The sequence below is a fragment of the Orcinus orca genome, chromosome 7, assembly GCF_937001465.1.
Source record: "Orcinus orca chromosome 7, mOrcOrc1.1, whole genome shotgun sequence".
Lineage (NCBI taxonomy): Eukaryota > Metazoa > Chordata > Mammalia > Artiodactyla > Delphinidae > Orcinus > Orcinus orca.
In genome coordinates, this window is record NC_064565.1 from 58,934,328 (window position 1) to 58,958,596 (window position 24,269).

General features: G+C 42.0%; 1 protein-coding gene across 1 annotated transcript in view; it reads left to right on the plus strand.

Annotated features, from left to right (window-relative positions):
• The window catches only part of MYO3B (myosin IIIB), a 407,127-nt gene that overhangs the window by 273,767 nt on the left and 109,091 nt on the right, over window positions 1-24,269 (plus strand). The window contains exons 26-29 of the mRNA XM_004267283.2: window positions 5,265-5,376; window positions 6,309-6,471; window positions 7,803-7,883; window positions 20,752-20,853. Of these exons, the coding sequence (XP_004267331.1) occupies window positions 5,265-5,376; window positions 6,309-6,471; window positions 7,803-7,883; window positions 20,752-20,853 (458 nt within the window). The remainder of the gene's footprint in view (window positions 1-5,264; window positions 5,377-6,308; window positions 6,472-7,802; window positions 7,884-20,751; window positions 20,854-24,269) is intronic.

Consider the following 24,269-nt stretch of genomic DNA (forward strand, 5'->3'; position numbering starts at 1 on the left):
TATTTCTTGTTTGCGCTGGCTAGAACCTCTTCAGTGTTGAATAGATGTGGTGATAGTACGCCTACATGACTTGTTCCTAAGCTTAGGGGGATAGCATAGGGGGATAGCATTCAGTCTTCCACCATTGAATATGGTGTTAGCTGTAGGTTCGTCATAGATAGTTTATTTTTTCAGGTTGAGGAAATCCCCTTTTAGTATGAGCCTATTGAAAATTTTTGTTTTTTAAAAAATAGTGTTGGATATTGGATTTTGTCAAATCCTTTCCCTCATTTATTAAGATAATATGCTTTTTCTCTTCTAGCTTGTTAACATGGCATAAAGTTGTTTGTAATATTCCCTTATACTTCTAATATCCATAGAATCTATAGAATATCACTAATCTCATACCTTTGTTTTCTTTTCTTCCCTTCCTTTCCCCTCCCTTCCCTTCCCTTCCCTTCCCTTCCCTTCCCTTCCCTTCCCTTCCCTTTCCTTTCCTTTTCCTGATCTGTATGGCTAGAGGCTTATCAATTTTATTAACCTTCTCAAAGAACAGGTTTTAATTTCATTCATTGTCTCTTTTCTATTTCAATGATTTTTCACTATGATCTTTATTATTTCCTCTCTTCTGCTTACTTTGGGTTTAATTTGCTCTTTTTTTCCCAATTTATGGTGGAGGTTGAGATCATGTATTTGAGACCATTCTTTTTTTCTATTATAGGTGTTTCATGGTATACATTTCTAAGTACTACTTTAGTTAGCAATCTCCCACAGATTTTGACAGGTTGTGTTTTCATTTTCATTGGATCAAATTCAATTTCTCTTTTGATTTCTTCTTTGTTATATGGCTTATTTAGAAGTCTGTTCATAAATATTTGGCAATTTTCCAGATACCTTCTTGTTAATTTCTAATCCAATTCCACTCTGGTCAGACAACATACCTTGCATGACTTGAATATTTTTAATTTATTAAGTCATGTTTTATGGCCCAGAATATGGCCTATTGCGGTAAATGTTTCATATGTAATTGAAAAGAATATGTATTCTGGTATTGTTGGCTGGAATTTTCTATAAATGTCCATTAGGTTAAGTTGGTTGTTCATACCTTCTATATCCTTGATGATTTTTTTTTTTTTTGCCTACTTGTTCTATCAATTATTGGAAGAGTGTATTGAATTCTCTGACTGTAATTGTGTATTTGTTTATTTCTCTTTGCAGTATTAACACTTTTAGGTTCATATATTTTCAAGCTTTGTTTTTAAGTGCAAAAATGCTTCAAATTTTTAGGTTCTTCTGATGAATTGACCTCTTTATCACTATGAAATAAACTTCTTTATCCCTGGTAATATATTTTTGCTCTGAAATCTACTTTGTTTGGTATTAATATAGCCAGTGCAGTTTTAATTTGACTGGTGTTAGCATGGTATATCTTCTTCTTTTACTTTTAACTTATTTTATCTTTATATTGTGCATTTTTTGGTAAGACTTGATGATCTAGAGAGATTCTTTGTGGTGGTTTAAAGATATGTCCACATATCACTTGATACTCCTCCCTTTAAGAGGTAGAACTTAAATTCTCTCTCATTATATGCAGTCTGGACTTAGTGACTTGCTTCTAATGAATAGAAGAATATGGAAGAAGTGATGATGTATCACTTCTAAGCCTCGGTCATAAATGGCATCGCAAATTCCTTCTTGCTCTCTCTCTGGGATCCCTTGTTCTGGTGGAAGCCATGTTCTATGTTATGAAGATAACTCAAACAGTCCTCTGGAGAGGCCCATGTGCCAAGGAACTGAGAGGCATCCTGACAATAGCCAGTAAGGAACTAAGGCTTTCTACCCTTAGCCTTGTGGCTGCACCATCTTGAAAATAGATCCTCCAGCCTTAGTCAAGCCTTTAGATGACTGCACCCTTGGCCGACATCTTGACTGTAATCTCATGAAAGACCCTGAGCCAGAATTGCCAGATAAGCTGCTCCTAAATTCCTGACCCTCACAAACTATGAGATGATAAATGTCTACTTTTTAGGCCATTAAATTTGTTATGTAGCAGTAGAAAACTAGTATATCCTAGGATCATACAGATCCTTCCAGTTTATGATTCTAACGTTTAAGTGAAGAAGGATGTGTCTCTAGTTGCCTGTTGATTTTACTAGCACTTTACAAACCGCTTTACCTGTTGTATTTTAAAACTTTTCCTTGAAAAGTCTGCATTCCATACAACAAGAAATTTTAGGCAGAAAATTAAATAACATTTTGAATAGAGATATTTTTCAACTGGATATTTACTATTTTAATAGCTTATGTGATTTAATAAGATGAGGCCTTACCCAGTCAATGAATGATTACAAAATGAACACACTACCCACATCTACCACCAGATCAAGAACAGAAATGTGTTTTATTAATAAACAATAATGTGGGAATTCCCTGGCAGTCCAGTGGTTAGGACTCCATGCTTTCACTGCAGTGGGCCTGGGTTCAATCCCTGGTTGGGGAACTAAGATCCCACAAGCCACACAGCATGGCCAAAATAATAATAACTTAAAAAAATAATTCTTAAAAAAAAGATGAGGCCTTGGGAAATTTAACACTTGCCATAGAGTTCTGAAGGAGAGAAGAGCTCTTAGGTCCTTGGAGGGCCAACAGGAGCTATGTGGACCCCTTGGCATTGTATGCAATGTGTTGTGTCAAGAGCATCTTTCTAAGAAAGAATGTGTATAGCTTTTACCAGATTTTCACAGAGTCTTGCCCCCATATCAAAAAAAAAGAGTTAAGAACCACTTATTTGGTTCCCTTTGCCACCTATGAGAATTCAAGTACAGAGAGGTAAGTGAGTTACCTACGGTTAGAAACAGAGACTTTCTCATTCTTAACTCAGGGCTCAAACTCCAATCTGAGAGATGAATTCTACCCACCAGAGGCAGCTCAGAGCAGAACTGGTCTTTACAATGCTCTCAAGTGCCCAGACTCTCAAGACAAATCTTTACATGTATTATTTTGCTGTTGCATATCTCCTGCTTGCTTAACTCATCAAGCTGCTTCAAGAAGGGGGTGGAATGGATCTTCTCCAAAAGATGTCCCCTTGCTGGCAGATCTTTTATCTTGGTGCCGTTCAATTTTGCCCTTATATCGAAGCACACAGAAGCTCGGCCAAATTCCTCCCCCCCCACACCCCCCACCATGGTATCTGCTAGAACACAGCGTTACTCTGTGGCGGAAACACAGTGTATTTTCTCTGACCTGATTCCTGTAAGCATATCACTTACATGTTTCCCCAATAGTTTCTGAAACCTTCACATCTTTGCAATAACTGTTATCCATCTCTTTCTGAACTAAGCCAGATATGAATGTTATCACCATAATAAATTAAAAGATTTGGGTTGAAGAGTCAAAAACCAAAGTTAATTTCTAGTATTTATGTTAGTTCAAGATACATTCTGCTTATTTAGAAATTAGAAATTGCTAAGAAGCATCCACGGTTGCTCAAAAAACAAGTATAAATCCTTGAATGGAGAGCTAGAACATATCTTGCAATCTTCTTATATCTTGCGCAGTGCTGGTCATTCGTTAGATTCTCTCCAAATACTTCATCACCAGTAGTGTTGAGCAGTCATCCTGAGCAAGCCTGGCTGATTAGGGCCAAGGGAGCCCATGTTCTAAATGGCCAGGCCTAAAGGAAAGAGAGTAGGAAGTCCTGGTGTTACCACTGACTTTTACATCTTAAGCTATCTATACTTCAGCTTTCCCAAGACATTCACCCCTATAGATTTGCCATCTATTCCCACCAACCCCATGCACTCTAGGACACAATCTTTTTGCTTTGGTTAAATCCAAATCCAAGAAGCCATGACTGAAACTACAGTCCTGGAGAAACTAGACTGAAGAAACTAGGCTGAAGAATTGTGCTGATGCCACGAACTGCCCAGACCTAAGCCTGACTCCTGGCTGTCCCTCCTCCGGCTTAGCTCCAGAAGACAACTGCTGCGAGCAGGTTCCTGGGCTTGGCCAAATGACCTAGCGTGGTCCTGGCCACCATTCAGGGCTTCTGAGAGAGCACTGCGCCTCCTCCTCAAAGGTGGAAACAGAGACCCAGAGCCTTGGAATCATTCCCAGGATCTCTGAATGCAAATGTTTTCAGCAAATTCAGCATTCAGTCCTAACTTGTGAAACAGTCTTGTAGCACTAAGATAAATTTAAATGGCTCAAGTGTTAATCGGGTGTGTTTATTTTTCCATAAACAGAAAGACGTGGGAATATTTGGCAGGAGGAAAGGACATATTTTATGTTTTGGTGATTTTCTTAAAAAGTAAAAACAACTCTATATTTTAAAGCAATTCTAAAATAACAGATCACCCTTTCTGAGGAATGACAGGAAAATCCTCTGACAAGGAAATTAAGTTTATTTTTAAACTTCCAAGCAGTAGAATTTAATTATAGATGGCAGCAAAGAGCAGAGGAAAGATCCTTAAAAGTTTTTAAAAGAAAAACTAAGGTAAAGTTTTCTAAAGGATGTATTCAACATTATATACATATATATGCATAGACATAGACATAGACATATATATGGACATATATACACACACACACACACACACACACACACACACACATACACATATATATATATATATATATGGAGAAGAAAGAAAAGGAGAGACAAACACTTTTGGTGGTGTTCTTTGAATCTACCCAGAAACTCTTTCATCTGGAAGTATGGAAGTTCATTAAAATGAGTGATTTAGGAAGACAAATGTGGTTTTGGTGATTGTCTCAAGAAAACACACCAACATTTTACCTTGAGAGAGACATGTAGCTTAACAGACAAAATTAGTCGTGTTAGGCTATGATCATTTTTGCTATCTACATATTGCTTCAGATGGGATTTTCAAAGCAGAGTCAAATTTTATACAATGAGATGACAAATTATTTTTATAATAGTAATACTAACATTTAAAATGATGACTTTTACTAGGAGAGCTGTCTAAATTTCAGTTTTTTAAAGGATTAGATACTTTGATTTTGCATGCAAAATATGCCAAGTATGTATTGAATATGAATTACAAAGCAATATTAAAAGGAAAATACACATAGCAGAAAATATGAAAGTAGGTAAGAGCCAATAAGCGTGAATTGTATATATTCCACTACCTAGTACACTATTATTGACGCTCAAGAAATATTTGATATTAAAAAACAAGATATGTCAATGGGCCCAGAGTAATTCTACTATACTGAATCAAATGGTGACTAAAAATGCTTTATTTCACTCTTTTATTTTGTAGGTATTATTATTTGGCATTCAGAGCACATCAAACACCTCTTGCTAGCAAAGAGAGCTGTGTCGCTATCTTGGAAAAGTCCAGATTAGATCACTGGCTGCTGGGAAAAACAAAGGTAGTTCTTTCTTTGTTGTTTAGATTGTCACTCGAGTTGCTCTGCTGTGAACCTTTGTCTCTTATCAGTGATTTGAATAGCTCTGTAAATTGTGTAGCTTAGCAGACAAGACCCCAAGCTAACAGTGATTTTTGCCGGTCTTGGGTCAGGAGTCCCAGGACCTCAGTGACCAGAGGAGGAGAGTTTGCCTCCTGTTCTGCATGTAGTGAGAACCATTTAGCATTTCTAGAATGAGATCTTTGAGCTCATTTTTAAATGTCCCTTTTTCAATGCTGCTTATTCCAGCACCGCAGGCAAATACACAAATTATACGAATGACAATGAGTATCTTTTATAGTTTTGTGCATTTTTTTTAGACTCGTGATATTTCCTGCCCACTCTGATTAGTAGTCTCATCATGTCTAGCTTTTCATTCAGGGGAACATCATGTCCCTGCAGGCTCCCAGGTTTTTATGGTCCGTTCTGAATTGCCCTACAAAGCCAGCCTTCGCCTGAGTGTGGATGGCAACACTGCTGCCCCTCAGCAGAAATAATTAGATCACTGTGGGTCATCCAGGCCCCAATCCCTCTGAACTTCTGTTGGCCGAGGGTCAGTTTTGTTGGTTAGCACCTCCATCAGAGAGCTGTGGAGAAAGAGATCAAGTTGAGAAAATGGAACTCATGGCAAAACTGAGGCTGGCCTGGAGAACATTTAGGATCTCCCAAAACCCTCTTAACTTCATCGTCTGTTTATATCAATAGTCCCACATAGGCTCAACCTTAGAAAGGGAATTGTATTTGCTTCCAAGAAGTCAGTAATGTTAGCATAAATCAAGTCACTGTAAACTTTATTTAGATGATGCTTTTAATATTTACATTAAGAATATGTTGGAGCAGAGTGAATTTCTGTTTGGGAGCCCCCACGTAATGCTAAAACTGATGTCTCATTTCAGGTTTTTCTCAAGTACTACCATGTTGAGCAGTTAAATTTGCTACTGCGGGAAGTCATAGGCAGAGTGGCTGTGCTGCAGGCCTATGTCAAGGGGTGGCTTGGAGCCAGGAGATACAAAAGAGTCAGAGAGAAGAGAGAGAAGGGGGCCGTTGCCATCCAGTCAGGTAAACGGTCCTGAATCTTGGCATTTCATTAAGTACTTGAGGCCACTCTCCTATTGCTTTTCTCGGTGGTTCCTTCTTCTCCCTCCGTTCCTTCCTTCTTCTTTCCTTTCTTCCTGGCTTCAGCAAATATTTATCGAGTATCTACTGCAGGCCAAACCTTGTGCTAGGTCCTGGGGATATAGCCGTGAGCAAGACCGCCATGGTCCCTAACCTCCAGGTAAGCAAACAAGCCATCCCTACCTGAGGCAAGATAGAGGCGGTAGCAGTGGATGGATGTAATACCCAAATCACACAGACGTGTGCCTCAGCTCCCAGATTAACCGCATCATATACACTTCAGGTCCATTACCAGGTTTTCAACATCAGAATTGCTACTGCCACGTCCATGAGGCTTTTCTACCCCAGACAGCTTGTAAACCAAGGGAACAAATCACTAGGCTCTGTCATACGCCCAGCCCAGTCAGTGCCTCTTTACACACACGTGTGTCATTTGTGCTACAAACGGCATTTGAGTTCCTGTGCTATCTCGAGTGGTTGTGAAAGCCCCAGGTCTTGAACACAGTAGATGAATTCCTTTGTGTTCTCATAACCCAGCATCATAATGTCCCCTCCGGACTTCATGACCTCACTCAGCGACTGGAGAGCTGTGGTGCTCAGGGCGAGAACAAAAAGGAGAGCTGGTCATGCTCCTGGTAGCGGCTCAGTGCCCTGGTTCTCTGTCTGAAGAACTTAACACCCCGCCCCCTGCCCCCAGGTTCCCTTTTCCTTTCTCTTCGTTTCTGCATCCATTTCCCGTGCCTTTTCCCTTCCTATCACATGCATTCCCTCCCTGAGCACAGTTCTGCACATAGTCCTCCCTCACCAAATGTAACTGTGATGCTACTAATCATTATTATTTATTTTTCTCTCCTTCAACTTTCATGTTTATTCCTTCCTCCCAATAAAAAATATGGAGTGGTTTGGGCTATTGCAGTCCTCTCCCACCCCCCAAGTCCTGAAGACAGAGCTTCCTCCATGGATTGGAATGACAGGGACCCACCTCACCTAGATAGGGGTCCCAAGTGATTCATAAGTGGAATCCAGAGGGTTCTGGAAACTCACTGCCTGAACCAAAATAACTCCTTATCAAGAAGCATCTCGGAGGCCAAGCTGAGAGTACAGAGAGGCCCCTCTTCCCCACCATCACTCACGTAGCTCTGCTTATTTTGTTCAGTGAGAAAGTAGGAGGGAGGAGGAGAGGGGTAATAGATTGGAGGGAAAACAGCTTATATCAATTCTCTGGCACATTCTTAAATTAATGTCATTCCTAGCACATGGTTTTATATTTTTAGCCTGGAGAGGATATGATGCTCGGAGGAAATTTAAGAAAATAAGCAACAGAAGGAGAGAGTCTGCTGTTCGTATTCAAGCAGGTAATTAAAACATCATTTTCATAGTGTCCACTTGGAAATATTCTGTGATTAAGTTCATATGAGTTTCAAAAAGCTGAAATGTTAAATTCAGGAGCACTGGAATAGGAGTCAAGAGTTCTAGTGAGGGAGAGTTCTAGCGCTTGTTCTGATGCACACACACACCCCCATGTGATAATTGTGAGAATTGGCTGCATGCCATACTTGGCTAAGGATGCTCCAAGTAGGTACCCTTGTATTCCAAAGTTTATGGGATACAAGAGAGGGAAAATGAGGCACAGAGAAGTGAAGTAACTTGTCCACGATCATACAGCTAGTCAGTGACAGAGTGAGAATTCGTTCACAGGCAGTTTGGATAGATTCCACTTTGCATACTGCCGACTGAACAAATCCCTTTCCCTCTTGGAGTCACCCATCCCTCGTCTGTGAACAAGAGCATTGGCTAAAAAGGTCTAAAAGACGTCTTCCAACCTTGGAATTGTCTGATTATATGCTTGACCAGTCTCTTGGTATCACAGAGATAGGAACAGCTCAGGGACTTTCCTGGCTAACTGAGTTTCCCACACCCAGACCTGTATGGGGCTAAGGCAGTCCTTTGGGCCCTACAGGGTGAGGGCACTGTGGCTCAGCTTGTGGCTGCCTGAGCACCTCGAGCTCTGGTGCCTGGCTCCCAGGTCATTCTGCTCTTCTGCAAATGGCAGTACCCGCGGTGGCTGCGAGGCCCGGCTCCCTCTGTCATTTGGAGCTGCATGTGACTAATTGAGGCTCTGGAAGAAACACCCACAGAGCACACCAGGAGCTCCTAGAGCACAAGAAATCGGAGACAGAACGAGAGAGAAGTGGCCAGTCCAGTGGACTCAGCAGCAGGGAGAGGGAGAGGGTTTCAGATACTGCCACGCATGAAGCAAACATTTAAATAAAACAGCTGCAACCTTTTCGAGGAGGTCCCTGCCCAGAGCCTGGCTCCAGGGACACTCCTCAGAACTCTCTGGCCCGGTAAAGACCTGACGACTTCATTCAAAACAAAAATATCTGGGAGGAAGGGGTGTCATTTAAATCCAAATGTGTAACTTTTAACACCATCCCCTAGGAATTCTAAGCTCTACAACTTCAAAGCATCAGGAAGAAGGATGCAATTCTAGTTGCAGCTTAAGAAGGACAACTCAAAGTGCATTTTTTTCTCTACCTCCCCACTGCCCAACACACACACACACACACACACACACACACACACACACACACACACACACACACACACACACACACACACACACTACTCCCCACCCCTGCCCCCGCCATTAAGAGAGGATGCTGGACTGATCTTGCCGTTTGGCCCAAAGCCCAACATACATTTCCAGATACAAACTTTGAGCTTATATATTGTTGAGCCACTGATCATAAATAAAGTGTGTGGGATCGTAATCAAATTTTCTCTCTCTGAAAATCGTCTTTAGAGAGCTCCCTGTTTGCACTCTGTTATTGCCAAGTGAACACTGCATAAGAACAGACGAGTGGGCAGCCTCATCACATCAGGACAGTCAGGATTTCATCTCTTCACTGCAGCACCTATGGGATAGGTGCCATGGGAGGGTACTTTTGTTTCATGGGACCACAGAGAACACATTTCTTTAACGAGCTCCCTCTTGTTGTTTCTTTTTTTCGTTTAGCCTTGCAAGCACCCCCCTTCTTAGCCTGGCAGCCATCGTTCCTGCTTATCAAGTGGCATCGGGAGCTTCTGAGTCCGCAGGGGCTTAGGCGGGCATGTAGTCATTGAGGGTGGTACTCACGCCACCTTGCCCTCTTGGCAGGAGAGTGTGGCAGCCAGAGCAAAAGCAGGCAGCGTCACTTTGCCCTTCAGCCAACACCATGGACAGGAACTGAGGCGCTGGTTCAGTGTTAGTGGTAAAGATACTTAGATAGGGTAACAACATTTGCAATTTTACGGGCAGTTTACTTTTACTTGAGAATGTTTTCCTTATCTTTAGAGTCAAAGGCAATGTGTTGATCTAAAAAGCAAAGCAACTCATTCCAAAGTCTCCGTTTCGGGGTGTGCTCTTCCCAAAGCATAATCCTCTCATTCCAAGCTCTTCTTCGTGCCACTAAGACATTTCAAGTAGAACAAGCCCCAAACATAGGGGTGCTCTTACTTTTGAAGCCTGCAGAAGTGGCTTAGGGATGTTATCATAACGCAACCGTTTCTGGATATTTTCTAAGGTTATTCTGTAATTTATTATTTTTTTCAACAAATCATTTCATTTGAAATTTAGATTCTGTGCTATGTGTTTGTTTATATTTCAAGTTCTGGCCGATAGTCTTTTTTTTTTTTTTTAATCGTGTTGCTGAGCTATGTTATATAGTTTTAAAAGAACAGCCCTTGAAATTTAGGAAGCATTTGGCCTACATGTTGCTACAGAGCAGCACATATTGAAATTTGTTTTCCTTTCATCTCCTTCCCAATAAAAGCAGCCGCGTGGCTTATCCCTTTAGCTTCCTCAGAACTTCCTTTCAGAATTCCCGATCTATTACGGCACATTCACATACCAGAAACAAGATGCCTTTTCATGCTGTCAACCTTTTTCATCTGAAATGTAAATTAATTCTTGCTGGTATGCCTTGACAGAGATCAAAGTCGAGGTATTAACCTTCCCGGGCTTTCTCCAGGAATCCGTCCCCAGGACCGGGCTGCTGTTGTTAGGAGGCCGGTGTCCCTGTTACGGGCCCTCCTCCAGGCAGTCCTCGGCCTAGGAGCCGCCATCTCAAAGGCCCAGGGTCCTTTTGGAAGTGACCTCATCAGTACTTTGAAGCAGGTGAGGAACGATCCGCCTAGCTAGTCTTGGGAGAGATGAGCCTTCTCATCTGAATTGTGGGCCCTTCACTCAGATTCCTGGAGCTTGTTAAGTGGTTCTGACAGCTAGTGATCTGGGTGTGATACAGGGAGGGACAGGGCTCCAGATTGGAAACCTCTCCCTTTGCTCCGTGGGTCTTTTCTTGCCTGTCAGTCTTTGAGGTAGGCCACATTTGCATTTTCAAAATAAACAGATGCCTTTCAAATACATGAGCTGGTGGTCTCGAGATCTCTGTGGGCCCGAAACTGTTCACCAGCCAGGGAGCAATGCTGGAAGAGAAAACAAACGGAAAAACACGCCTGGCACATGCGCACACGTTTCCTTTGCGCAGAACATTATGCTGGCAATAAAGGGCCTTTGTGAGATGTGGGGTCGCAGGGAGAGAGCTAGCTGGGGATCTGGGCAAAAGTATCCTTTATCAGTTTCTTTTTTTGGCGGGGAGGGAAACCACTTTGAATGTCACCTTGGTGAGAAGTGGCATGCTTTATTGTGTTTTTATTATTGATTAATGCTGATAATAGGCTCTTACCATAGGAAAACACACTGCTTTAAACACCAAAGAATTAAAAAAATGTACTTTTTTAATCAGAAGAATAATTGAGCACCTATTAGTGTTCAGATACATGGGGTATTCTAAGTAAAAACTAATAGTTGTATGTCATCCCATCACTAATCTGTTTTTTTTTTTGAGTTTCTAGTGTTTGTTTTTTTTAATTTTTATTGGAGTACAGTTGATTTACAATGTTGTGTTAGTTTCAGGTGTACAGCAAAGTGAATCGGTTATACATAAACATATATCCACTCTTTTTTAGATTCTTTTCCCATATAGGTCATTCGACAGTATTGAGTAGAGTTCTCTGTGCTATACAGTAGGTCCTTATTAGTCATCTAACTAATCTATTATTTTTTAAATGAATTCTTAAGTTTCAGAAAGTGGATATAACTAGATTTTGTCAACTAAAATTGCATACCTTCCTCAGTAAATACTATCAAAACAAACAACCTGCAGGGAATTTAAAAAAATATCTACAGTGTCTCAGTCTTTTAAGTTTTTGAAAGCACAATTTTAAAAAAATTGCCCCTCTAATTCAAAATCTTTTTTTAAGCGAGAGCGAAGTGCTGGGCTCCCCATGTCACAGGGGAAAAGCCTCAAGTAGGTGACAGTGGAGCCCTAGAGGCTGGGAAGGAACTGCAAAGAGTGTTTCCAGGAGGAGCTGGCTTTTCCAGCGTCCCTTCCCGCCTGTCCCCCGCAGCCACCCCTGGAGCAGGAAGAACCCATTGGTTGATAGCACTTTTTCATCTAATTGCTTCAGTGCTGTGGAAATTGTCATTTTCTTTTTCTCTCTGTCCTCTGGTCAGCTTCCTACTTACTCCCCTCCTCGGTCCTCCAGGAGATAACAGCACTAAAATCTATGGCCGTTTGTCCCTCTGATGCCCTTTGGGGGGAGTGCTTTTTGGAGCGGCAGCCTCAACCGTGCGGAGGCTGAGGGGGCCTCTTCCTTGAGCCTGTGAGCAGGCGTTTTAAACCAGCTGCAGCTGGAACCTCTGGGCAGCGCATCATGTGACTCCAGCCAATGAGAGTTGCTTTAAATGCAGCTTCCAGAGAGGAAAGCAAGCAGAGAATCCAGACAGGCTCTGCCCCTCCTCCAGGTTAACTTCTTACAGAAACCCGACCCCTACCTCACGTTGGAACCAAGTTTTTAGTGTTTAAAACTGCCTGAACTTTTCAGTCTCTCTCAGGGTAAGGCCTCCTCCTGGTCTTTTCTAACTTTGAAAGGCTGGTTCCTTTAGCATTGTTGGTGGGTTGGCAATGACTAGGTGGTTACAATAATTTCCTAGAACGAGATTTCCAGAAATACCCCTAGGTGCGCAGGACAACTATATTTTAAATTCAGAAATTTCTTTCTTTCATTCACTTTTTCAACTACTGTTTAATTACCTCCTTTATGTTGGAGCTACTACCAAGATGAGCAATAGGATTTCATTTGGGGCCTCAAATTTTCCATCTTCAGTACAGAGGGCTAAAAAGCATTCTCTCCCCAAATGGATGCTGTTTGTATAATCAAGTCCTCTATATTATGTCAACGTTCAACGGAAGGGAGTTGTGTAAAACTCCAAAGAGTCAAAATCATTATAAAATATAGCTGAGGATATACACTGAGAATGGCCCATGCTTCTTGAAGGTGAAAATAACTAGGTAGGTATTTTTCAGTCTGTCGAATCTGTGCATAAGCAGGTTGTTGATCACAAGCCAAACAGTAGAGGAGAGTCAAGCGAATGAATGTACCATCGAGAGAAAAGTCCACTTTGAACAGACAGAAGGAAAACAAGCTGCCCTTTGTCACTCCTTTATGCATCTCTATTTGTCATTCTACCTCTATTCCAATGTTTCTTTACTCACTCCGTTTCTATCTCTTAGAAAGATTCCTGGTCATCTTGCACAAAAAAATATAACCCCTCAAAATGTGAGAGAAGACAGATTGTGAACTCTTCTTGGCAGGAGCCAGCTGCTTATCCTTTTCTGGTGTTTTAGGCCATTTCCACACAACAGTAAAGCAGCATCTAGGGGAAAGAATTAACTGGAGCATCTGAGCTTGAGGTGAACTGTCAACTCACACTAGCTCCACTGTCTCCTAAAGCTCTGCTTAACCAAAGGCAGGGTGCCCTTCAGGCTTACACAAGGGTCCTGCTGAGTCCACTTGCACTGTCTGGCTTTCTCTAACTCTCTGTAGATAAAGGTCTGTGGCTGGTGTCTGACAACCGCAGGCATAACGTTTTGGAGGGGAAAGTGTTTGGGGGGACAAGCATTGTGATTTACTTTGGGGAAATGTGCCTTGTCTGTGAGCAGGGTCAGGACATACAGAGAGCCCCAGAAGCATGGCTTCAAGAAAGTGGTTTATAGCGGAGAGGAGGCCTGGCCGTAGCTTCAAGGTTTCTGTTGAGAAATGGGATCTGCCAAACCTCAAGGGGCACAAGCAGTAGAATTCTTGCCATGAAATAACCTGTGATGCAAAGGCATGTCCTTTGCTATGGAATCAAAGTATTGCCTATGTTAGAATTAAACACCCAAAGGGCAGGGTACTATTCATCTAATGCACAGAGAAGAAGCTGCAAAGCCGAAGTGGGTTTGACGTCCACTTGTGCCCGATATCATACTGACATGGCATGGAAATGCTCAAGATGAAACTTTGGCGCAGCAGTTGGCAGATTAAATTTCAGAGCAAGCCCATGGATAGAACCTCTTCAGTTTGGAATCGCTTCCTCCTTTATGGACCTCATGTAGAGCTCTAGAATCTGGCTGCAAAAAGGCAGTGCCCAAAATGGTATCCTTACCACCTCAACATTGAGTCAAGCAACAACTTTATGATCGGTAATAATTGATTAATAATGGTGTCAAAAACACACTCGAGTTGCCTTTATGTCTTTTCATGTTTTTTCACATAGAATCATAAAATGTGGTATCACGTTTTCTAACCCTTATTAGTTATTGGGCTCTATCCAAGTTACAGTAAAGAAACATTCAGGGGAAAAATTAACTGTGCTATGGCAAGAATTATCAGGCTTTTTTCCTCAAAAGACTCCTGTGTGTACAAAGGCAGATTCTGTTTCCCCCTAAATAGATGAAACAGAAGCACAGAGAGGCTACATAAGTTGTCTCCCCTTATGTGTTACGTGAGCCTAATGACTGGTATCAGAGCCCTCTTCTGAGTCTTTACCCAATGCTCTTCCTAGTAGAACATGCTCTACTAGATGGTTTCCATCTTGGATATGGCACATGGACATAGAGTACCAGTCAAAACTTTGGGGAGAGTTTTATATACCATCCTAAGCATGTGGACTTTGGAGTCAGAACTACTGACTTCAAATCCTGGCTATACCACCATTTGTCATATGGTTTGGGGGCAATTACTTAACTTCTGAGCCTTAGTTTCCTTAGCTATAAAGTGAGGCTCGTTAAGGTCTAATTCTCAGGACTGTTGTGAAGATGATAGCAGATGATATACACAGAGCATCCTGCATGGGACCCGGCACGTGGCAGGTATTCAGTAAGTGTTAGTTTCCTCTCTGTTCCCCCTTCCTAAGTATGAACTTAACTTGAGGGGGAAAAAAATTGTCTGTGAAATACTCTTCTATGATTAGAATAATAATGTTATAACTTCAAAAAGATGAAACTATTTCTCTCACTTTTGGAGAAGAAAAAAATAGTACCTGTCAAATCTCAAATAGTTACAATAAAGCCTTTATAAAAGAGAATTTTCCAAATCTTAACTTATGTCTTGCTTATCTGACAGGGAAAAATTAAAATACAACAATAGCATGTGAAAGATTTCAGGTGGTTTTGTTTTTATCAAGAGCTACTCTCCATCACCCTGAGAGCTTGGTTCATTTGTGTGGATACATTTTTCAGTGACCTCAAAATTGTTCCGACTTAGGTGGTGTGCTCCTGACATCATTTTTCCCACTCAGGGGTTTGAGGCCCTTCTGCAACTTGTTCTGTAAAATAACAAGTCTCCTCCTCACCTCCTTCCAGAAGTCAGAAATTCTAAAATCCAGGAGTTAAATATCACCCAGATTTGCTGGCGTGGAAAGCAAGTCGCCTTTCAGATGTCTGAAGAGTTGGAAGATGTTGGTGAGCCTGTCACATTTAACCCACAGTGACGGGTGATTGGCAACATAACAACTGAGCGACAGCCATTTGGCCAAGAGTTCAAACCCCAACATGAAGAGCCATTGCAGGATCACGGCTTGATTTGCTGTGGCCATGAAGTCTGAATCACCCAGCACAGAGGCAGAGGCAGAGGTGACAGCTGGTAGCCATTCTCATCAATAAAGTTGTGACGGGTGAGATGTACAAGCGACCAGAGCCTGCTAATTTCATAGACTTTGAGCCAAGTGCTTAGTGTCAAAACCAGCTATGGTCAGTGATGCAAACGATTGTGAAGGGTCCCTCGTCAACAGCAAGGCTTTCCTCACCAGACTCTCCTCCTCGTGGGTTAGAAGCAATTGCATCCTGCTGTCCAGGAACAATCCAGTTTGAGGATAAGGAGGACTTATCCTTTTATTTTTTAAAAATTCTGGTGACTTTTTGCAAGTCAGATTTATTGAGGTATAATTTATACAGAGTAAAACTCAGTTTGATAAAATTGGGTGAACACATATAGTCAGGTAACCCCCTCCACAATCAAGAAAAGGAACGTTTCCAAAAGTTCTCTCGTGCCCCTTCTGTTGTCCATCCCTTCCCCACCCCCAGCTTCTGGTGACCACTAATGGTTTTCCTGTCCCTGTAATTTTACATGTTCCAAAATGTCATATAAATGGAGTCATACAGTATGTAGATATTTGAGCCTGGCTTCTTTCACTTCTCATAATGCTTTTGAGAGTCATCAGTGTTGTTACATTTATCAGTAGTTTGTTCTTTTTCATTGCTGAGCTGAATTCTGGTCTGTGGATGTACCACAGTTGTGTCCATTTACCAGCTAAAGGACACTTGTTTCCAGTTCCTGTGATTATGAATAAAGCTACTATAAACTTTCAGAAATTTGTCTTTTTAAGAAAAATTTAGAGGAAAGTAAATAACTTTGTTTTATAAGAAGCCAGAATGATCCTAGAGGTAAGGGTTGTTTCCTTCTTGATTAACCAATAGAAATCCTTATTTTTATAACATCTTATACTTTTTGCATGGCAATTTACAATTCATACATTCATGCAAAGGAGTTCCACTAACCTTATTCCTGTAATTATCATAGTAACCCTGAGAGGTAGGTTAGGGGTTTTATCCCATTTTACAGACTGTGGCTAAGAAACCTCCCGCAATTCAGACTGCCTGACTCCCGATCTGCTGTCCTTCCCCCCAAACATTCTGAACATCCTGTCTATAAAGAACACTCTGCTGGACGCTTTGGGGGTGGTCACAAAAACAACATAAAAATGTTGGCTTTTTTTCCCTTCAGAAGAGAGGAAGACAGTCTGATGCTCCACATCATACATCATCAGGGAAATACAAATTAAAACATTGGTGAGATACCACTGTTTACCTGTTAGAATAGCCAAAGTCTGGAACACCAACAGCACCAAGTGCTGATGAGAATGTGGTGCAATAGGAACTCTCACTCATTGCTGGTGGGAATGCAAAATGGTGCAGCCACTTTGGAAGAGAGTGTGGCGGTTTCTTGTAAAACTAAACATGCTCTTACTGTATGATCCAGTAATCGTTCTTCTTGGTGTTTTCCCAAAGGAGTTGAAAACTTGTGTCCACACAGAAACCTGCACAGATTCAGGCAGCTTTACTCTTAAGTGCCAAAACTTGGAAGCGACCAAGATGTCCTTCTGTAGGCGAATGGATAAACCGTGGCACATCCATACAACGGGATAGTTTCCAGCACTGAAAAAAAGTGAGCTATCAAGCCACAAAAGACATGAAGTAATCTTAAATGCATATTACTAAGTGAAAGAAGCCAACCTGAAAATGATACATACTGTATGATCCCAACCGTATGACATTCTGGAAAAGGCAAAACTATGGAGACAGTAAAAAGACCAATAGTTGTCAGGGGGTGAGGAGCTGTGGGAAGGGATGAATAGGCGGAACACAGAGGATTTTTAGGGCAGTGAAAATACTCTGTATGGTACCATAATGATGGACACATGTCATTATACTTCTGTCCAAACTCATAGAATGTACAGCACCAGGAGCGAGCTGTAATGTAAACTGTGCAATTTGGGTAATTATGGGAACTTATGATGTGTCAGTGTAGGTTCATCGATCGTAACAAATGTACACTTGATGGGGGATGTTGATGATGGCGAGACTGTGTATGTATGGGGGCAGAGGGTTAGAGGAGATCTCTGTACTTTCCCCTCAATTTTGCTGTGAACCTAAAACTGCTCTAAAAATACACACTTTTTAACAAAGGGGGACGGTCTCAGATAGAACCAAGACCAACACGCCTACCACAGGCTTGAGAGGAGTACTAAGATAGAGCCAACTAACACAGCCACAGGAGCAAATGATCTATGACGCTCCCCCCCAAGTCCTTTTTGGAAACAGGCAGAGCATAAATTATAAGAAATGAATCCAACCTGAGGCTGCTGGGAGTTGGGAGAGAAGAGAGAGGCTGTCCCTAGAAGCTGGAATGGAAAAGAAATTCCTCAGTGATGCTCCAGGATAAGCAAGAAACTGACCTCTAGGGTGAGGGAAAGCCTCCCTCCTTAGCCTCCAAGTTAGAGAAAGCAGTTCCCAGACAAGACTTTCTTTGAACTCTGTCAAAGTTTGACCGGAATAATAACTGGAATTAAGTAGTGAAGAATCAAAGTGGAAAATGCTCTCATAGGCCTAAAATTACTAGACTTGTTTTGTGTGGTGGAAATGGAGGCCAGGGTTTCTGATGCAGCTGTAGTGGGGAAAAAAAAGTGTCAATGAGATTCTATTCTTTAAGAATTCGACTTTGTGCTGCTTTTGGTGGCATTTGCCTGTTGGACCTCCAACAAGTTGGCCTCTTTAAATTCTGATAAGATGGCTGCTGACCAGCCGTCACTCCAGCCAGAAACCACAGGGTCCTCGCGCCATTGGCCCGCAGTGGTGAGGAGGGGAAGGCTGGGCTTCTGTGCCTCATCTTTATGTGCCCTCTCTGCCAGGTACAGTGGGCACCTTTGCCAGGTCCGTGGTGAAGGCAGGAAAGCTTACCCAGCCTAGATCACCAACCAGGAAACCTACCCAGTGTCCCTGCTGGAAATAATGCCTGAGTCTGTCCTCTGGGTGGGTCATCAAACACGAGGCCAGAGCCTCCTTCTGCAGTGGCTAATCTGTGGGACCCTTAAAGGCCCAGGCATGTGAATGAAATAGTCTGAATTTTATTTCCATTTGTAAATTAAAAAATAGGACAGTGGAGGTTAATCATTTTTAAATGTTTAAATAAATGGGCTGTACCCTGTGATATTTAGGAATTCAGACTTTAGGGCAAAACTGCTTAGGTTTGAACCCTGAGTCTGCCATTCTCTAGCTGTGTGTGACTTTCTTGGGAAAATGATTTAACCTCCCTGTGCCTCAGTTTCCTCAGCTGTAAAATGGGAATAATAGTGGTCTCTGTCTTTTACAGTTCCTATGAGGATTAAATGAGTTAATTTTTATAAAGGGCTTAGGACAATGGATGGAACATCATAATTCATACATTTGTGTTTGTTAAATACAAATAATGGCCATTTGCCTAGCTCCTGTTCCTAGTTTTTCTCCCACCACCCCATCCCCGCCTTGCTAGCCAGTTCAAGCTGAATGCACGTACTTGATCTTTTTCTCCTCTTTCTTCTAGTTAAACCTTTAACATCCATCAGCTCCCCCTTCTCATATTATTGTAGTTTCCTAGGGCTACAAATTACCACAAACTTTGTAGTTTAAAACAATGGAAATTTATTCTCTCACAGTTCAGGAGACTAGAAACCCAGAATCAAGGTGTCACTGAGATGGGTTTCCACTGGAGGCTCTGAGGGAGAAGCCTTTCCATACCCCTCTCCTAGCTCCTTCTGGGTCCTGGCAATCCTTGGCATCCCTTGGCTTGTTAGGCCCATCACTTCACTCTCAGCTTCTGTTGTCACATGCATTCTCCCTGTGTCTTTCTGTGTCTTCACGTGTCCTCCTTATAAGGATACTAATCGCTGGATTTAAGACCCACCTTAATCCAGTAGGGCCTCGTTTTAAACTAATTACATCTGCACAGACCCTATTTCCAAGTAAGGTCACACATGCTGAGGTTCCAGGTAGATATCTCTTTTTATTCTCACTCTCTGTGTCAGAATGCAAGCTCCATGAGGGTAGGGCCTGTGTGTGCCTCCTTAAGTATAGTCTGAGTTAGCCGGCATTAGTTAACACGGGAATGTTTACTGGGCCTCCTTAAAGGAATGGAGAGACATGGCTGGGTGGGAGAGCAATGCTTGAAGCAGGAGAGCCATCCAGAAAGAGGGAGAGAGACGGCATGAAAAAAACCACATCTGAGGAAATAAAAAAGGAGAAAGATCAGAGATCCCAAATATTCTATTATGGCATATCTAGAAGCACTGTCAGCAGAACTGGAAACAGCCAGAGTTAGGAGGAGGTGCAGACGAGAGAGAAAACAGGGTCTAGATCACAGGCCAGGGAGAAGGGAGACGGGACAGAGTTAGGTTGATGCCTAAGGGAAGAGCCCGAAGACGGTCTCCTCTGTGGAGAGGAGGCCCCGCTGCCAGGATGGTTTCTTCTAAAGCCAAGGGATCCAGTTGGAAAGGACCTGGTCTCTCCAGATACTTGAGGTGGTCTGAGATGTTGGGACATCTTCAACCCATTGTGACCTTGAGGGTCGTGGAGCATGGAAGAAGACATGGGACAGCCGGGAACATCCCTTTAGCACCTTTACACCCAAGCCATCAGCTGTCTTGGTAGAGAAGTATTTAGGTGTTCATCAACGCGAAGTAAGCTAAACTGGATGATGAAAAGCTGCAGTGGTGACATTCCTCGACTAAGAATTGTGTGTAGCCTGTTTTTTCCATGGCAGAGTAATTGACCACAAAGGTCAGTGAACAGGACTGCATGACAAAAGAGGCCTGCCCTAGAGCAGATGTTTGGAGGGAAGTAGGAGACCTGTCTCTCTTTTTACTCTCAGGTGGAAACTGAAAGGCAACAGGAAAGCCATCCAGTTGTCAAACCAGGAGCCCTGGCCTAGTACACGCATGACCTCTATTTGTCTCCCAGCTCCCTATTTGACTAACGCAATCAGTGAGACAGAGAGGTTACCCAACCTACCCAATGTCTCCAAGCTAGTAGGGAGTCCAGCCAAGACAGTTACTAATTCTCCTGTTCCCTATAGTTGTGCCCTTTCACAACCACACTGTATTAAATCTTCAAAGTAACACTAAACATGGGTGAGATTCATCACCTCAGAGCCTCAAACCATAAGAAAAGTGTGGGTTTCCCTAGCCACACTGTATCTCCCACTTTGGTAATTCGTCTAGGTGTAGGGCATAACCTAGAGAAGATTCTGTTTTGTTTCATTCCACAGGGAGCCCTTCAGACCAAAGCTGTGATCTACACCCCACCGTTGCAGGGGGCGCCAGGGGAACTGCCCAGGTTCAAGACTGCAGTGAGCCCGGCGACCACAAAGGTGAGGTCCTTAGAGGTTTGGGATGGGTGTCCTGTATTTGTGGACACTCCAGAGAAGATTCCAGAGCTGGAAATGATCACCTGATATGGACTCTCTGTCGGGCATTCTTTTTTTCCTACAGGTGACAGCTGATTAAATTCAGGGGCAGCCTTGCAGGGGACTCTGCAAGGTGATTTCACAGAAGGGGAGAGAGTAGACAGAGATAAGCTCAAGCCCTCCCTCCACAGCTGTCCTGGGTGCCCAGTTACCTGTTCACTGGGGAAACTGGTCTAGTTGCAGCTCTCTGTACCAGCTGTCTCCCTTCCACCCATCCTCTTAGAGCAGACGCTGACATGTTTCTCTCTGATTTACCTTAAGACCTTCTGAAAGTTTAGCTTCTCAGGAAGGTCTTTCTATGGTCCTGACACTGGAACATATTGAGAACATTCATGGGGGGAAGGAACACTGTGGACAAGAAGTTAAAACTTGGCTATCTGGTCTAAGCCTTCCCTTAATTATCATCATTGTAAAATGAGAGAATTGGACTAAATCAGTGGTTTTCAAACATTTAAAAAATATTAGAATCCTCCCATTTTTCAGTTTGAAGTTCTCTGGACTTCCGCTTGAAGAAGAAGCTACGATTTTTAAAAATATAACCTTTAACGCTAATGCTAGCATTGTATGGAAAGAGAAGCTGAGTTGCCCTGGATTTCACGGTAGAGTTTGTAGTTAGTTTCTCCACCAGGCCCAGTAACGAGGCTCTGGGCACTTCCAGCTCCTTTGGAATCTGCTGCCCAGCCTAGGTTTCAAGAAAATACACAACTGGAGCTTTACCTGGGGGCAAGGAGGTTAGGGTGTGGGAAAAAAAGGAAAGGGAGTGCCCCAGCAGCAGCAGTGTTTCTTGGACTTGAGGAGTCATGGAGGTGGAGACGGTGAGACACTTTTCATTTTCATAAAAGGTTGTCTAGCTGTTACAGACCTGCAGTCTAGACCCTTTCTCCCTAGCAGAAGTCAGAAATAGGAGTCTTCCTGTTGCAATCAGCACGCAGGTATGTTTTGTGTGGCCAGACACAGAGTTTTTGTTTTGTTTTTTTACAAAAACATTGAACCCGAATGTCTTCAGATGGGGTGTACGTCCTCTGGCTCACCACAAACCCCACTACTCCCCATCCTCTGCCTGACACTACACATATTCGTGTTACCTGAGTGACCCCAAAGGCATTTTGAGTTTGCAACACCTGCTATGTTGTTTTCTTTCTTTTTTTTTTTTTTCCTCCTGATGGTCAAATGCTTTTTCATCTTATTTCAAAATGGTCCAGTGGAGAATTGGCTCAATTTTCCTGGGAAGTATGAATGGCTCTAGAGTTCAGCCTGATTTTGGAAGGATTCAACTCCTCCAGAGAAGTCCCTCCCAGTATTTCTTTATTCCACTTAACCAGAATACTTAAGGATGCTTCCCTGAAGACAGGAGACCCATGTCTGGAGGAGCCTCTGTGGTCACACCTGCACATACCTCATGTCTGATATTTTGTGAACTATTGAAGTTCATCATTTAGTTTTCTCAGCCATGTCATTGGTCTGATTCCTTTAACCTGATCTACTCACTTAGCATGAATCACCCTATTTTACTCTACTGTTTTTCTCCATATCTCCATTTCTCCAGTCTCCTTGTTTAACAATTAATTTGCCAGAGAGATGCCAGGTGATTCCAACTGTCACCAGACATATTTAACAATGTTTGACAATTTAGGATTTTGCTTTGAACTCAATGGTTTGACAACCTCCTTCTTATTTTTTATTCATTAAAAGAAAAACTTTTAAAATTGAGGTATAATTGACCTACAACATTATGTTTGTGTCAGGTGTACAACATAATGATTACTTCCTTCTTATTTAAGTTTATCTCTTTACTCTGACCCAAATCCTTATCCCTGCTCTTCTGGCAGAGCTGGGAGATGGAGGGGCAGACTTCATCTAAGCTTTAATAAGAATATTCTGTAAGTTTCTGTTTGGTTTTTAAACTTCAAATAACTCTAAAAAATCAATATTTTGATGACTGAAGTACAAGTGAATAAGAAACAAGGAATGAGTTTTCCCTTTAATTACACGAATAGAAACTCTATGGGTTGTTACTGGAAACCCAGGCAAAGTAACTGGGGGCATTTTGCTAAGCCCCAAATAAAGGTGTTACTGCCTTCTCTCTTCCTGGTAGTGGAAAGGGCACCTTCCTAAGGAGAGCCCCAAACCAAAAGGGGTTGATGGTCTTTCCTAGCTTTGCTTGTGCTTCTTCTTCTCCGAATTGCTCCTTTTCATACTGAGGATCTCAAAATAGGTGCAGACAATAGCACCCTCAACTTCCCACATGGCAAGACCATCTAGGGTTTGATCAGTGAGTGGTAGCCCTTGGTGCTGCTGAACTGGGCCAGAGAACAAGGTTAAAAATGAGTTGTGTCGATTTTCCTTCTTAATAAGAAAACAGATATTTGTGCCCCTGAAGTGAGCTTCTCTTTTTTTTTTTTATGTCAGTTCTTGATTTTATGCTGCTTAGCACAGTATTACAAGTGAGCTTGGGCCAAACAATGTTTTAGAATCTCCGGGAGAGGAAACCTGCCTGGTCCTCTAACCAGAGGAGTTCATCTATCAAGAGAAGGTGGGGGCGGGGGGGCAGGGGTGGGGATCAGCTCATGAAATTCTAAAAGGCTCTTTTTCTTGATTTCTCCTTTTTTTCCCCCTTCTTTTAATATTGTTGTTTCACTGTTTGGTCATAATGTTTGTGTGTGTGTGTATAATAATAAAAATGTAATAATGTTCCATATAAAATTTTCTCTTTATCCCTTTGGTGTTTATAGCAATAGTAATAACAACAATAGATGGTCTTATCTACCACTGATAGTGAAAAAGCATTACATTTCTTCTACACAAGAGATAAATATGCCTAAGAAACCAAACCAATAATGTAGAATCAGAGCATACTCTTTCCAGAATAGACAACACAAAAAACAATTGATTTCCGTATTTCTTTTTCTGTACTCCATTTTTGTTGTGTTATATGTTTCATCATTATAACATCAACCTTTTATATTTTATGCACCTTCCACAATATGTCACAATTGGTAAATTTACAGATTATCTTCATTGGTTGTATTTTGGTTTGGATGTTTCTAGATGATCTGAAATAAGGATAGCAAATAAGTGTAGAGTCTCTTTACAACCCTGAAGGATTGGTAGTGACTACATGGAACTATGGTTCTCAGCCTTGGCCACACTTTAAAATTATCTAGAGAGCTTTTAAAAAATGATGCCAACCCCACACCAGATCAATTTCAGAATCTCTGGGAGTTGGGTTCAGGCATATTTAAAATCTTCCTGGGTGATTCTAATGTACAGCTAGGATTAAGAATTGTTGATCTGGAGCACTGTCTCCCAAACTTCAACAT